At 43.4% G+C, this 14,717-nt stretch overlaps 1 protein-coding gene across 8 annotated transcripts in view; it reads left to right on the forward strand.

Annotated features, from left to right (window-relative positions):
* The window catches only part of myt1lb (myelin transcription factor 1-like, b), a 105,439-nt gene that overhangs the window by 67,171 nt on the left and 23,551 nt on the right, over positions 1-14,717 (forward strand). For all 8 annotated transcript variants that reach the window (XM_053844270.1, XM_053844272.1, XM_053844277.1 and 5 more), the window contains 3 exons: positions 3,085-3,548; positions 7,258-8,421; positions 11,350-11,484. In XM_053844270.1, coding sequence (XP_053700245.1) covers positions 3,085-3,548; positions 7,258-8,421; positions 11,350-11,484 — 1,763 coding nt within the window. The remainder of the gene's footprint in view (positions 1-3,084; positions 3,549-7,257; positions 8,422-11,349; positions 11,485-14,717) is intronic.

Consider the following 14,717-nt stretch of genomic DNA (forward strand, 5'->3'; position numbering starts at 1 on the left):
TCTCTCACAGGTCTGTGTCCTTCATTCACATCAGGTCTTCCTCTAAGTAGTGCCAAGCCACAGGAACATCCAAAGGTTGTAAAAATAGACGGTGGTGGAGATTTCACAGCTGAGTGAACATGTTTAGCTCCCTTACACTTGAGCCTGGACTGGCAGTTTATTTGATGGCCAAAACACTCAGCAGAGCTCATCCTTATTCTGACAGTGGCAAAGGCTGTGTGGCACACACACACACAACGCAGCATAGTAAGAAGGACACAAATACACAAACTGAATTACTCCGTTGCTCTGAATAATAGGACAATTTTTGCAACGCTGAAGTCGGAGAAGAATATTAAAATTGTATTAATGAAATTGAAACTGAACTGCGCTTCAGCTATTCCATGTTAAGCTAATAAATGAAGGTTGATACTTGTTACCCGCTAGGTTAGAAGTCTGGTCGTCTCTATATCTCAAACATAATCCAAAGGATTTCCCGGCAAAAGACAATGGGCCCTGGTGCAGATTATAATGTGACCAAGTTCGCAAATAAACGCTCACTGGTTCACCAAACCTCTATGGAGTTTGTTTCAAGGCTCAATATAGATGGTTTTTTCTCGCAGATACCACCCATTCATACCCTATCCCCAACCCAGACACCACATTCTGTGGGCCATCAAGGGTTATGGGTTACCCTAGACGCATACCCATATATACAGTAAGGTCAATGGGCCATAGAATGGGGTGATCACAACCGACTGTACCAACTAGGAGACACAGTTGGAACCAACAGGTCCGTATGAAAGAGTGAAACATAGACCGATTCAATAGGCTTATCCTTATCAGGTGCTGGACTTACCTATTGGGAAACAAAAGGATCAGGACAGGTGTTCACCCTCCCTTATTTACCAGCCTGTTCACTCCTCATAGCATCAGCCGATCGTGTTGCTGTTCCCACACAGAGAGCATCGTCCCTCTCTACCGCTGTCTTGGCCCAAGAATGGTGGGTCGAAATGCTCCGGCTTTTAATAGTTCCTTCACAGACAGACTATTTCAACTAAACCTGGACTGATAAGAAAACGTTTCTGGCATCATTCAAGGGCACTGGCTGGTTAGTAAGATTTGGTTTTGGTTGGTCTTGATTTGGACCTCCATATAGGTTTTATGCACTTCTATATATATGACCTTAAATGCAATACTGTTGAGGGAGTAGACCAAATCCTAAACTACAACGAGAACTGAACCATCACCTGCCATTTGTATCTAGTAGGTTTCGACAACTACGTATGTGGCTGTTTTGAAAAGTCACCACAGTCAAGTGACAACACTTTTATTTGTCGCTACCATTGACAAAGATTAGCATTCCAAACACACGCACTCTCACACGGCGGTGTGAGGTGCCTGGAGTGTGAACGTCTCAAACCCGCGATATGGATTAAGCCCATGTGATCAATACCAAGGGCGAATACACAGATAATCAGATTAGAATCTGTCCCTGTGTAACCGAGGAGATTCCGAGAATACATTAAAATCTGCGGCGGCGTAGCGAGATTCAATTAATCTGCACACAGGTTGCCTCTTTTTCGAAAGAATGCCGACGTGTTTTGCCGCACTGGGTTCACATCAGAACAAGGGCGTATCAGTCTGATTTTCTATCGCCTCGGGACCAAATCGGTGTTTCCTGAATATAAATGACTGTGGAAATAATCTCAGGCTTTGTTCCTCCTGACACGAGCGTTCTCATGAGCGGAACTCCCCAAGAAAAAGGGCTAGTCTTGGTTCTGTGACGTATGAGTCGTGTGCGACTTTGTGGGGTTGAAAGGTTGCAAACGGAACCTTTTAAATCAAATCGCTAAACACGTACCATTGTTGTGATACAAGACCAGTGGTGGGTTCCTGCTATCACCCAAACGTGGGTGTTCCGACGATGCTCACATGTCTTGCTTGTTTTTTTGGCTTATTGCCCAAAGATTTCTCAGAAAAGGCCGCAGAAATGGAAACAGAGCGGAGAATCCCTCTTACTTTTATGCCCGATGACGTTTCATGTCAAATGTTTCTGACCACATGCATGAAGCTCTGAAGTGTAAAAGAAGCCTCCTCTTCATGTCTTCAGTCGCCACATCCATGAACCTCCCTGGTTCCTTTTACTTCCATCATTCCTTGCTTTAAGTGTTTGGTTAAAGTCATAGGTCCTCGTCATCTAAAATGAAATAAATAAATGTGACTCAAAGAAAGAATAAAACTACTTCCTGTTTGAGGAAATGAAGAATGGTGAAGTATTAACAATAAAAGAAGCGGGAGGGTTTTGTGTCTTCTTGGTCCTGTTCTTGGATTCAACAAAGACAATAAGGGACAAAGCTGAGTATTTTGGTTTACTTTTTTTCTTAACCGAAGAATGGCGCAGAGTTCAAGCCTTCTTACAGAGTGACCTAGCCTCAAATTTTGTCCTCTTAAGTACCGAAACTCTTCAAGGTTTCCTCGACTATTCCTGTTGATTACTCCTGAAAATGTGTTGTGTTGTAGTTGAGATCACCAAACCTTAGACTGCAGCCAGAAACCCAGTCCAATACCAAGGATTTGAGATTCTGATACTGAGTCAAGACCATTAAGGAAGGCAAGGCCACCAGTCAGAAATACATACGTGTCTATTTGACTCATCGACCTATGCTTCTGTATTCAGTTTGGACTCAGTCTTGGTCTCAACCCTCCATTGGTTGTGGGGTTAGGCTCTCAATATCTTGGTCTTGGTCTCTGCATGCTGTGGTCCCAACTTACTGCCAGGTTAGGTGGTTTAGACTACAACACTAGCATCCAACCTTCCATCCCACTTCCAACGCCGGTTTTTATTGAGCGCGCCTGTGCCGACGTGGACTAGTACCCGAGCACACAGACATCAACACACAGGAATCCATCCATGCTTTTGACACCAAACTGGTTTAGACACTATAAACCTTGTTCAACTAGTTCATCGCACTGATCATAACACAGGTACCTCACTGGAGAGCAAGATGACAGGATAGCATGCCATGATGACATGATGCAATTTAAACTAATGATCATGAGAAAGCCACATCTGAGCTCAAAATCTTTTGGTTTCCTCTGCAGTGTGTACGGCTGCCCGCAGGCAAAGAAGCGAAAGAGCCTCGACAGGCAAACCCTGGAAACGTCGCCGAAAAGGAGCAGCTACCTAGATGACATGGACAACTCCACGATGGAGGAATGCTACGAGACTGATGGAACCGAGGAGATGGACGACCGAGAGGAAGAGGAGGAGGAGGGAGCCGTAGAGGAGGAGGAAGAGGGCGAGGTCGAGGAGGAAGAGGAGGAAGTCGAAGGTTACATGGACTACAACGAGGAGCAAATGGAGCAAGATGAGGGGGAGATGGAGCGAGGGGAGGCGGAGGAGGTGGATGAAGAGGAAGAGGTCGAGGTCGAGCAGGAGGACGAGGATGAGGAAGAGGAGGAGAGGGAAAATGAAGCGGTCGATGAAGAGGAAGAAGAGGAGGCAGTGACGGAGGTGGACTACCAAGAAGGGGAAGAGGAGGACGGAGAGCAGAGTCGAGGGCGAGGTGAAACTTTCTCCTCTTTCTGTCCTTTTGGTCGAATTGTTATTCACGCCAGGACGCCCGAAAGGTTCCTGCATGTAAAATAACATTTTGAATGTTCCCACATTTGCATTTGTGTGGATTCCATTTCCATATTTGATGAGCCGACTTTGGACACGTTCAAACACTGATGGTGTTTTGCATTGGAATGAGATGAAAGATTGCCACGGCGTGTCTGTGATCTCGTATTCTTTTGATACTTTTGCTTTATGTTACTCATTCATTTGCATGTTTAATGTTATTTGGTGAAAACGTTCCTGCACAGTGGGATAGACTTTTGGGTAAGTTCAGCGTCATTGTTCTTGCTTTGGATGGTGCGAACTCTGAAGACTGGAATCAAAAAGTGACTCTACAAATGATCCATTTGTTCATTTTGTTCGGCTTCACCAATGACCAACATCAGATCTGGAGTGTTCTTCACCTTTCACCTGAGAAGTCTCTGACTCTCTACAGCCCTGGCTGGCTGGGAATGAGCGTATACTAATGGCTATAATGTACTAATGTTTTCTTCTGAGATGTAGTCATGTTTGTGTATCGATTTTATGTGTTTGGTTCAAGCACTCTTGTCCCCCTGGACCCTGAGAAACTGTGGTCATCAGAGGGTCAATAGAGTCAACAACAATAGACTAACACCTTTTGTGGCTAAAGCTAACCACAACCAACTTTGCGCTGTTGAATCAATTTTTATTTTAATAATTTGATGCCTGCTTTACGATGCTACTTTGGTATATTGGCCACAACCCCCCTCTGGCGCCATTCACATTCAGGTTTATAATGTATAATGTGTCAGGCTTATAATATAAATACATATCTCATTTACTCTTTTTGGTTTCAGAACAGTATCATTTTTAAAACACTTTTTTTCTCCTCTAAATTTTCGTTTCATAATTTTTATATTTTAGTTTCTTAATAATGTCTTAGCTTTTTAAAATATTTATTTAATTCTTTTCATGAATCCCGGTACCTTTTTCACTTGTTTTTCAATATTTTTCCTGCCAAAATGTTCATCAAAAAACTATTTTTCTCCTTAAAAAAATGTCCCCTCCCCAAGTAACCATTATTTGCAATGGTTTATTTCACCATCTTAAAGTTTAAACCCAAAGTTTCACAATTTAATTTAATACTTTAAAAGCTGTTGACTCTCCTGCTGTTGGATCAAATCTCATAAGTGAACCTTGAGCTTCTTTATTCAGAATACTGAGTGTCTTATGAATCATATTTTATAACACTATAGGTGATAGCCACAAGATTACCAAGACTCCATCTAGATTTTGGGACCAGGATTTGAGAACCATCCGCCCCATATGCTATCATCCCCCTATTTGCCCTGCACCAGACTTGGCAGGTTTCTCTCCAGCAGATTCTGCTCTGCACCCCCGCATCACAATTGGACCTGACAGTGCCTTCAAGTCCAATTAGAAGTGAAGGTCTGAGAGAGGAGTGTGTTAACCCTGTTTGGCGCGGCGCTCTGCCCGCCCAAAGTGTTGATGTGGCATCTCAGCAGCCGTATTTTCTTGCAGACATGTGAAAACATCTCTACTGACTGGTTCATTAGAGTCCACAGAGGAGGCCTTAACACTGAGACGGTGGACGGTTGCCACAAGCTGTCAACAGCCTCCCTCTCGGTGTTTTGTAGCTGATAACCAGGTATTTTTCACACATGCCACAATGTGCCGCAGTCACTGGCAGGGTGGGTTTTGATGAGCTCTCTGAGCCCACCTCAACACTCCAGTCATAATCTTGTTTGCATTATTAGAATGCTCCACGGCGGTTTAATCTGCCGCAGTGAGAAAGGCTGGACAACATTTCCGTATATGCTCATCCCGAGACAGCGGTTCTGGCCACTGGACAGATTCCTATCACCTGTAATGTAATAGAGGCGGCGTCCCGGAGCTTCTGTGTTTCACGGCGGGAAGAGCATCTCTGTGGCTAATCCACCTTCAATTCAAGGGACGCAACTGTCTCCCTCCCTTAATCTGTTTCGCTTCCGTATCCCTTTTGTGTACCTTGATTGCTCCTCAAATTGCCTCCACGTGTCGGGTGCTTCAGCGTCAAAAATTAAGCCCTTGGGGCGAGAGGTCTGTGCAGCGAGGCTTCTGCTGTCAAGATGTGTGCCCGTTCATTTGTGACTGCTCCCTCTCGCTGCACCACCGAAGCCCTTAACCCCCCTGGATCAGCGTTGCCTTACTGTTATTTGAGGACAATAAAAAGTAGACACGAGTGTTTCCCTCCACATCTTGTTTAGAACTTGCCGAAAAGAACTAGGTTTTAGCTGAAAATATTCTCCATTTTAAACATCTAAACCTTGAAAATGGTGGGTTTTATGGCTGTCAGGGCTCATGTTTGTTCGTGAAGTTTCGACACTGGTCCCTATTGGAATTGGTCTGAAGGAGATAAAAACACCTGGATCGTAGATGTCTCTGAAGTCTCAAATTCCTTGCATTTTAGCCACAATTGTAGCGACTCAGTAGCAATGCGAGGTAATGGCCATAGAAGGTGCAGGGGAAAGGGTTAAGCATCCCGATTGCCCTTCTCTTCAGGATCCTCACACACATTATGGTATTTGCATCAATATTCTTCACAACTCATCATGCTTTTTTTTTTCTCGTGTCGGAAGTTAAAAGTGGCGAGACGTGCGATGGGTCCCGACGCCACTTTGTTGCTAGCTAGTCGAGATGTGAAAGGGGAGACTGCAAGTGCTCCAGGAGAGAGTGCTTGAAATTACTGACAGAAGAGGTTCACTCACCTCTCGCAGTCAAAATCAATTAGATGGTGAGAGGGATTCTTCGGACAAACTAGATCATGAACCGGTTCATCTTTGAGGTAACGGATCATTGTGCTGTTTTACTGTTGAATGAATGTAATGTCACTGGTTTGTTCAGTAAAATGCAATGCACAGTAAATTCATCATCCCTTCACATCTCTTCAGGTTGCATTTAAATTGAAGATGAAATGTTGGAAAACTTGTTTATTCCATGGTAGAAAATTTCAATGAATTTTTCAACAAGTTTCCAATGCTTATCTTATTGAAATGATGCTTTAGCTCACTGCCTTGTGGAGTGCAGTTTCACTTTGAGTCTGTCCTAGATGAGTCCACTACCTCTAAAAGAGAGTCCAGTCTCCACCTCGTGTTACCCACCTTTCAGTCGCTACCCAAACCTTGCGGCCACAGGTGGAGGTAGTAACTTGTATTTTGGCTCAGCTCTTTCGTCACTACAAACTGAGTCTTGTAACTGAAGAACATCTCATGTAACATCAACTGTAACATCTCATGAACCTCTGACTCACCTTAAATTATGTAGTCGTCTTAAAACATAACTGTCATGACACTGGGGCTTCAGTTTTGCCTTCAGCCTGCAATATATTGATGTGTTGTTGGAGGGAAAAATGGTCTCTGCTTAGTTTCTTTCAACAATGTGCCATCAGAACATGCAGAATGAATACAATGTTTTGTTGATCTTTTTCCTCGGAAACATTTTTTGTCTCAATATTTCATTTCCCTTTTACGATTCACTCTGCGCAGCAGCTGCTATTAAGAGTCTCAAAGTAAATTATTGGTGGAACCAGAGTTCTTTATCAAATTTAAATGGACTGAACTCAGAAATCTGATTTAGCAGTAAAATAGAATGAAGGAAATGAAATTACAGGACATTTGTTCTTTCTTTTCCAATAGACGATGATCAGATGAGCGAGGGCGGCGAGGACAACGGCGGAAGTGGCGGCGGCAACACTAAACCGGGCCCCACCGCGGAGAAGGACGACAACAACAACGACGAGTACGAGAACTACGACGAACTGGTGGCCAAGTCTCTGCTCAACCTTGGCAAGATCGCAGAGGACGCTGCTAATCGGGCTTTGACCGAATCTGAGATGAACAGCAACTCCTCGCACAGCGCTGAGGAGGAGGAGGAGGAGGAAGAGGAGGAAGAGGAAGAGGAGGAGGAGGAAGAGGAAGAAGATGAGGAGGAAGAAGAGGAGGACGAAGAGGAGGAGGATGAAGAAGAGGAGGAAGAAGAGGGCGATGAAACACAAAGAGGGGATCTAAGTTTAGACGTGGATAGTGATGTAGTTAGAGAGACGGTGGATTCCCTGAAACTTTTGGCTCAAGGCCACGGTGCGGTTCTGTCTGACAATTTGGACGGACAGGAGTATGAGGGAGTACCTGGCGAGGACAATAATGACTGTTCTCACAATGGTGGGAGTGCACACAATGGCAGTGGTGGACAGTTAAAGAACACGAATGGACTGGAGAACAGTGACGAGGAGGTGTGTCTCAGCAGTCTGGAGTGCCTACGGAACCAATGCTTCGACTTGGCTCGCAAACTGAGCGAAACCAAGACGTCTGACCGTAACGGGCCGTCCCAACAAAATCATTATCAGTGCGGGGATGTGAATCAGCAGCCCCCGCATCACGGGTACGACGACTTCCATCACAGCCACGAGGACCGGCGAATGCTAAATAGGAACTATTCCGACATGGACAATCTGATGAAGCTGGAGGAGCAGCTCAGCCCGCGATCCAAGGCCTTCTCCAGTTGTTCGCAGGGCGATCGATACCACAACCATCACCGGGACTTTGACGAGGACACGGCCTCGGTGACGTCGGACCGATCGGAGGAGGTGTTCGACATGACGAAGGGAAATCTCTCGTTGCTAGAAAAGGCCATTGCACTAGAGTCGGAACGGGCCAAAGCTATGCGGGACAAAATGGCAGCCGAGGCCGCCAGAAGAGACGGAGTGCGGTACCACCACGACGAGCACGGACCGCGACATGCCTACGGTGTTGAACGAAAGGCACGACTTCCTGAGGGTATGAAGAAGCTTTTCTACCACAAAGGTGAGTGTCCCGTCCATATTTACATTCAACAGACATCAGCTGGAAAGTCGTCTTATAGTTTTGCCATCTTATGTTTTCTCCCTGGATTAGAAATAAAGCTGAACTATCCGAGGAATATAATCTAACTACCTCTTGTTTGTCGTACCCTGCTGGTGATAAAATGGTATGACCCCCTTGATCATCGTCTCAGTGAGAGTGACGAATATAGCATCATTTTCTTGGCGCCACCCATCTGCAACTTGATGTGTTAGATGGTCACATTTTGCCGTTGACATTTCATATAAAGAACATCAGGTGTATTCTTTATGTGCGTGAGCTGGATGTCCCGCATGCACTTTGGGAACCTTACTGTACCCCCAGGACATGTTTTTTTTTTTTTTTTTTTTTTTCACCCAATTTGGAAAGTCACATTTTCGTAGCAGCAGGAGCGGCAGCATCAGCTTATGTTGTTAAAATAGGCCAGCATGGAAACATCAGAGGGTAGGCTTGTCAGGCATAAGTAATGGCAATCTGCACGGCCTGTTAGGACCGCAAATCTCATCCCTGCCATGCAGCTTGGGGTAAAGCTGCCTATTTTTAAACCTATTTTGGGCACTTGGGGAAAGGAGGCTAGAAAACAGCGGTCTGCTGTCTGTAGGATGAATTCATTTTGGAGGAAGTAAAGGAGGAATTTTGGGTTGATAATGATGCCTATTTCCTTTCCATCAATTGCGAGGTGGGAGGATGTTCTCATTCTTACGTCTGTGTTTTATCGTATATTTGTATGAATTTTTCTTCTATTTATGACTGGAATTTTGCTCACTGGCGTGTTTGTTCCAACAATTTTTCATTTTGCTAACCAGAGATTTGATGATTTTTTTTTCGCTCTTTGCTGTCCAGTATCTTAAGGATATGTATTTGTAAACTCTCCCCAAACTCACTTCCTAAACCACCGTGGTGGTCATGAACACCTGTCATTCTGCTCACTGACCCTCATTCAAGCCTTCACCTGATGTGTTCTTCAGAAATATAAATCGGTTTTTAGTTAGACGACAGCAACAAATAATACAGTGCTAAATCATGACGGTGAGATACAGAACCCACAGCTGCGACATACACGTCACTCAAATGTTAATATCAAGAGCCCATGTGCGCCACTAATGTCGGAATAATGAGTGGATGAGACACGGGCGATAACGTCTCCCCACGATAGCAGCAGGCGCTCGATGACCGCCGTTCTGGCGCAACTTATAAAACAGAACACGGCCGTCGCGGGGTGGTTTCCTGCTGGAAGCACGAGGCTGAGATGAAAATTGAAGAGTATCAAAATGAGCGATAACGAACGGCAGGCGCACTGACTGCACATTAATTATCCAGAGACGGTATGGTAATGGGGGCCATTTGCTATGCAAAGCGTGCGGCGTCCACGGCCACAATCAATATCCCCTGCTTTCTAATACGCTTCAACTTGGCCGCCGCCGCTCACTGCAATGGGAGTGCGGAGCGCAAACACATGGGGACGTCATGTAAGTGTGCGTGCGAGTTTGAAGGGAATCATCAACTGGATACTCGCCCAAATGCAAACAGTCAGGGTAATAATGAGGCACGCACAAAATGGAGTCCTGTGTCCGGACGATGCCTTTCCCAGACACGCCGCGGCATTTCAATGATAAAACAGCTACTGTTGCTCAAATCTAAAGGGATGTGGCATGATCCCTGAGCTACCTGCTGCACTGTTCTTTAAATCGTCGTCTTGGAATTGACCCACCAGGGGGGAAAAAATGGCAGACCACCTTCTTGGGGCGCATGTTAGCGACCCGTAACCTGACCAATGGAAGCGATCCCAGAGTGTGGCACTGCCAACACAATCACCTTTTATCTCACCCTGAAGCCCCTCAACACTCAGCAGGACCTTCGTCCATTCCATCCATTGTTCCCTCACAAACTGATGCCTGGTATTCCTGAACTTCCCTTGCGGATAGATGGTTTTATTTTGGGGTCTCCGCTCTTTTACCCACGTCATTCATGTTCCCTTGTGATTCTGCGTCCATACAAAAGCTTACTATTAATCGCAGCCATGAGTTCTGATGGTGGTTATACCGATTTTGTCCCAACCAGGTATGGCAGACCAAAACCTCACATGATAAAACGCAAAAAAAAAGCATCGCAACATTCCAAAAAATTAAAATAAAAAATCATAATGAAAAAACGACTAACACAAATGCTATTCAAGTAACAATGCTGCGTATATTTTTTCATCGGATATATTGAGCACATTTAACGTTTACAATTGTTTGCCCCAACAGTGTTTGCTTGAAGTCAGGTTCATTCTTTTTGGGGTTTTCAGTTTCCAAATGAAGACATGTGGCCCCTTATTACATTACCGCCACCTGTCCTTGATTCAGGTTACAGAAGAGATAGCCCCTTTTGAATGGTCTTGAATAGCTGGGGGAGGTGACAGGAACAGAATCAATTCCAAATAAAGTTGTCTTTTTATAAACTTGTGAAATCTATAGTGGCAGAAATGACTTGGTTGATGGCTAGTAAATGGTCTAAAGCTTCTAAATCAATTTGAAGAGCCCAGATTTGAAAAGCCTGTGATAAAGAATCCTTGACTTTGACAGCTATGTTCGCAAAAGTTCAAGGTTTTGGCTAAAAATGGAGGGCTGTTGTTGAAAACGCTGCCAGTTGGCACGCACACACTGGTATCACAGTGTTTTGGTGGAAACCATATCTGATGTGGGCCTGGAAGAAATAGAAGAACCTAGTTTGGGAAGGAGAAAGACGATAGATTTGACCTCAACAACATGCAAGTGAAGGGTCCTGATGGAGAGCAGTGCTTTGTCGTTCACTGTATTTGTGTATTTGAAAGCTCTGTTTGAACCTTCTTTAAAGCCCTCTACTGCACTTTACAGTTTTACATCACTCCACTTCTCTTTCTCTGCTCAGATGCATCACGTGCTGACAAGAAGGAGAGCCGTTGTCCGACGCCCGGGTGTGACGGCACAGGTCACGTGACCGGCCTGTACCCCCATCACCGAAGCCTGTCGGGCTGCCCGCACAAAGACAGGGTCCCCCCTGAGAGTAAGCACTACACATCTCACCACGTGGAAACTGCATGTTTGTCGTGCCGTGTATTTAGAGTGTGTTTTGAGGTGACGGCTTTCAGCTGTGCTGTCGCGTGACCTCCTGCATGGGGCCATAGTTCTGCTGGCCGATTGCTTGCCCAGTGTGCCGTGTGGATGAGTTGGGAGATGAGGATTTAGTGGCGTGTGAACGGCGACACTGACGTTGCTTGGATGGTCAAGAGCGCTCAGTCACTGACGGATGCATGCGACGTTCTTCACCGCAGGACCCATGATTGAAACTCCACTTTTGATTCTCTTATCTAAGCTTTATTAACCCGTTGCATGCTTCAGCATTCAAGCACAACCAACATATTCATATTTATTTATTTTTTTAATCCCTTCTTATCACATGAACTGCGAGCATGAGCAAATGGCAGAGCAAACTTTCACATCTTTGCGGTCAAAGTCAGGATGTCGGAGCTTATTTTAATACCTTTTGTTTGTCGTAAAAATAGTAATAAATAAATAGATATCCTGGCACTGTAGTTCAAGGAGTATTGAATTATAAATTAAAGATCTTATATAAATTTTCAACCATAACTTTTGTCTATCTTTTCTATAAATATTATTTTGTTAATATTATTGTACTATAGTTATATTGACTAGAACATTGGAAATGAAGACAATAAAAGTCCAAATTTAGATTTAGTTTAAAGGTTTTAGATGATTTTCATGCAAAATTTTAACCATTTATTTTCTTTCAATCTTCTTTAAAACACCTCTAAATCACAGTTTAAATGACCAAAGTGACGCTTGAGTTGTCATTGAAAAATAGCATGCGTACATCTCGGTTCGCCGACGGAGACAACACGGTCCGTCCTATAAATCGGACTCATTTATTTGCATCCTTCGCTCAATTAAGTCCTAAGAATAGACTGGCAGTGTCGTATCAATGAGCCACGAATCAAGTGAAGTGGCTATAAACATTAGCCTTGAATGAACAGTGAGTTTCCCTTTTAGAGATCTCACCCCGGCTATTTAGTCTCATTCACCTTGTGCAAACTTCTCAATAAAAAGCCCCATTTACACGTTTCATTAAACTCAGCGTGAAAATCAAGTTATGATCTGGCGTGACCCGGACTGCAATCGAAAATAAAAGAGGGGTTTAATAATGGCAGAGGAATTAGATTCCATTAAAGAGCGGCTTGTAAAGAGCAGCGGTGTCACAGATGAGTCTTGTTCTCTGCACTCGCCTCATTCGCGCAGAGGTCCGGCTGTGATGTGAACTTGTCAGTCAGACATGAGACGTCGGTCGGACCTCCTGAACTTGACACAGATCACAAAGCCGAAATAGAAGACCAGAAATGAGACCAGAGAGGATGAAGGCATGATGGACAGGCGTCCTCACCCCAATGTTTGGCTCGCTCAAACAGTCTAAATAAATGCGAGAGAAAATGAGAGGTTAAAGGTTACACAGAGGACACGTCCCAAGTCGACCTGACAGCATCTCCTCGTATTAAAACACTGGAAGCGATATGTTTTATTAATGCGCAAGCTTCACTTAATTGTGAAATCTCACAGAGCAGCCAGTCAGTTTCTTGGGACACTTGAAAAATTATGATTTAATTAAATCAAAATTATTTTTAATTCCCTCTCTTGTTTGCTCGCCGAAGCTCTTTTTATTCTTGTCTTGATAAACATTTAATTTGTAGCACATCTGCTGCTGGTGTGGGATCGTTCCTCGCACCGTGTTATTTATTTGTTGTATTACATGAGAAAAAGAGGAAGCTATTCAGCATCAGAGCTGAACGTCTGAATCACATGACCGCATCATGTCAATCTCAAATAGTAGCAGTTGCAGTAGTAGTAGTGCACATTTCAACTTGTAAAAGGAATCTCCAATTTATTTGTGGAGAAATCTGAAAAATATTTCCCTGTGGGCAATTAATATTCATGTAAAATAATAGTCATTAAAATTTTATTTTTATTTTTATTTTTATTTTTATTTTTATTTTTATTTTTATTTTTATTTTTATTTTTATTTTTATTTTTATTTTTATTTATTTATTATTAGTAGTAGTATTAGTATTATTATTATTTTTATTATTATTATCAGTCACATTCTCCTAATATGTGACGAGACTAGATTATTTAACTGGTCTGAAAAAATCTTCAGCATATTGTGAAATTATTACTTCAGTTACTGAATATAATATATGGTAAAATATATAAATAAAATACATAATTTTACATTTTACAAATACAAACGTGGAGATGCACTATAATGGAATTCATAAAATTCAAGTCATAGTAGTAGTAGTAGCTTATTTATTCATTTGATTTTATTGACTTAGACTTAGACTTAGACTTTCTTTATTGTCATTGCACAAAAACATATCACTATATTATGGCAACAAAATTTCGGTCTGAGGCCTCTGGTTTCCAAAAACAAAACTATATGTCCAAAAATAAATAAATATTAGATAAATACTAGTCCAGAAGTTGTACAAATAAACAAATAAACTGTATTGCAGCTACTGTCTAACATTCAGTAGCCTGACAGCACCAGGAACTTGACTTCATTATTGACTTCATTTCCTATCGTTATGCTCCGTTTTCTTCATTTTTCCTTATTATTTTCCTTATTATTTTATTATAAAGCAGGGAGTCAAAGGTATAGACTAAATAAGACTGTAAGAAATACAAACTTGAAGTCTAAAATGCTTGTTCTTTCTCCATTTGAGAGCCATTACATGTCCATTTGAGTCCACCGATTCAACGCCACCGTTTTACCTATGGACATATTCCTTTCATTCCCTGCCCTCATCCGAGGGGACGGAGTGCATTATGCATAATGTATTGGCTTGTGGCGTGTGGCGGTGGCAGACTCCGTCCAATTACCTCCACAGAACACCCATTAGTATGTAAAGGAAAGAGGATGATGAGGGGTTAAAGTTTAAGGGGGTGATAATGATGGAGCTGATGCCGATGGGTTTTGGCCCGGCACCGCTCCGGTCGTGGAGCCGACCCCTCCCTCCCGCCGCAGCCATGCCTGCGCATCTCCGGCGGCTCTTCTCGGACGTCCATAGATCATTAATCTAATTGGCCGGTCGCCGAGGGGACGTGAGACAGTTATGGACTGTTTTAATGGTAAATGGTATTGAAGAGCGCGTCCTGCAGCCTAACAACTGACAGACCATAACAAAGCACACTCTATCAAGGCGCTTGATTTCTGCCAGCTTCTTTCAT

This window comes from Synchiropus splendidus, chromosome 16, assembly GCF_027744825.2.
Source record: "Synchiropus splendidus isolate RoL2022-P1 chromosome 16, RoL_Sspl_1.0, whole genome shotgun sequence".
NCBI lineage: Eukaryota > Metazoa > Chordata > Actinopteri > Syngnathiformes > Callionymidae > Synchiropus > Synchiropus splendidus.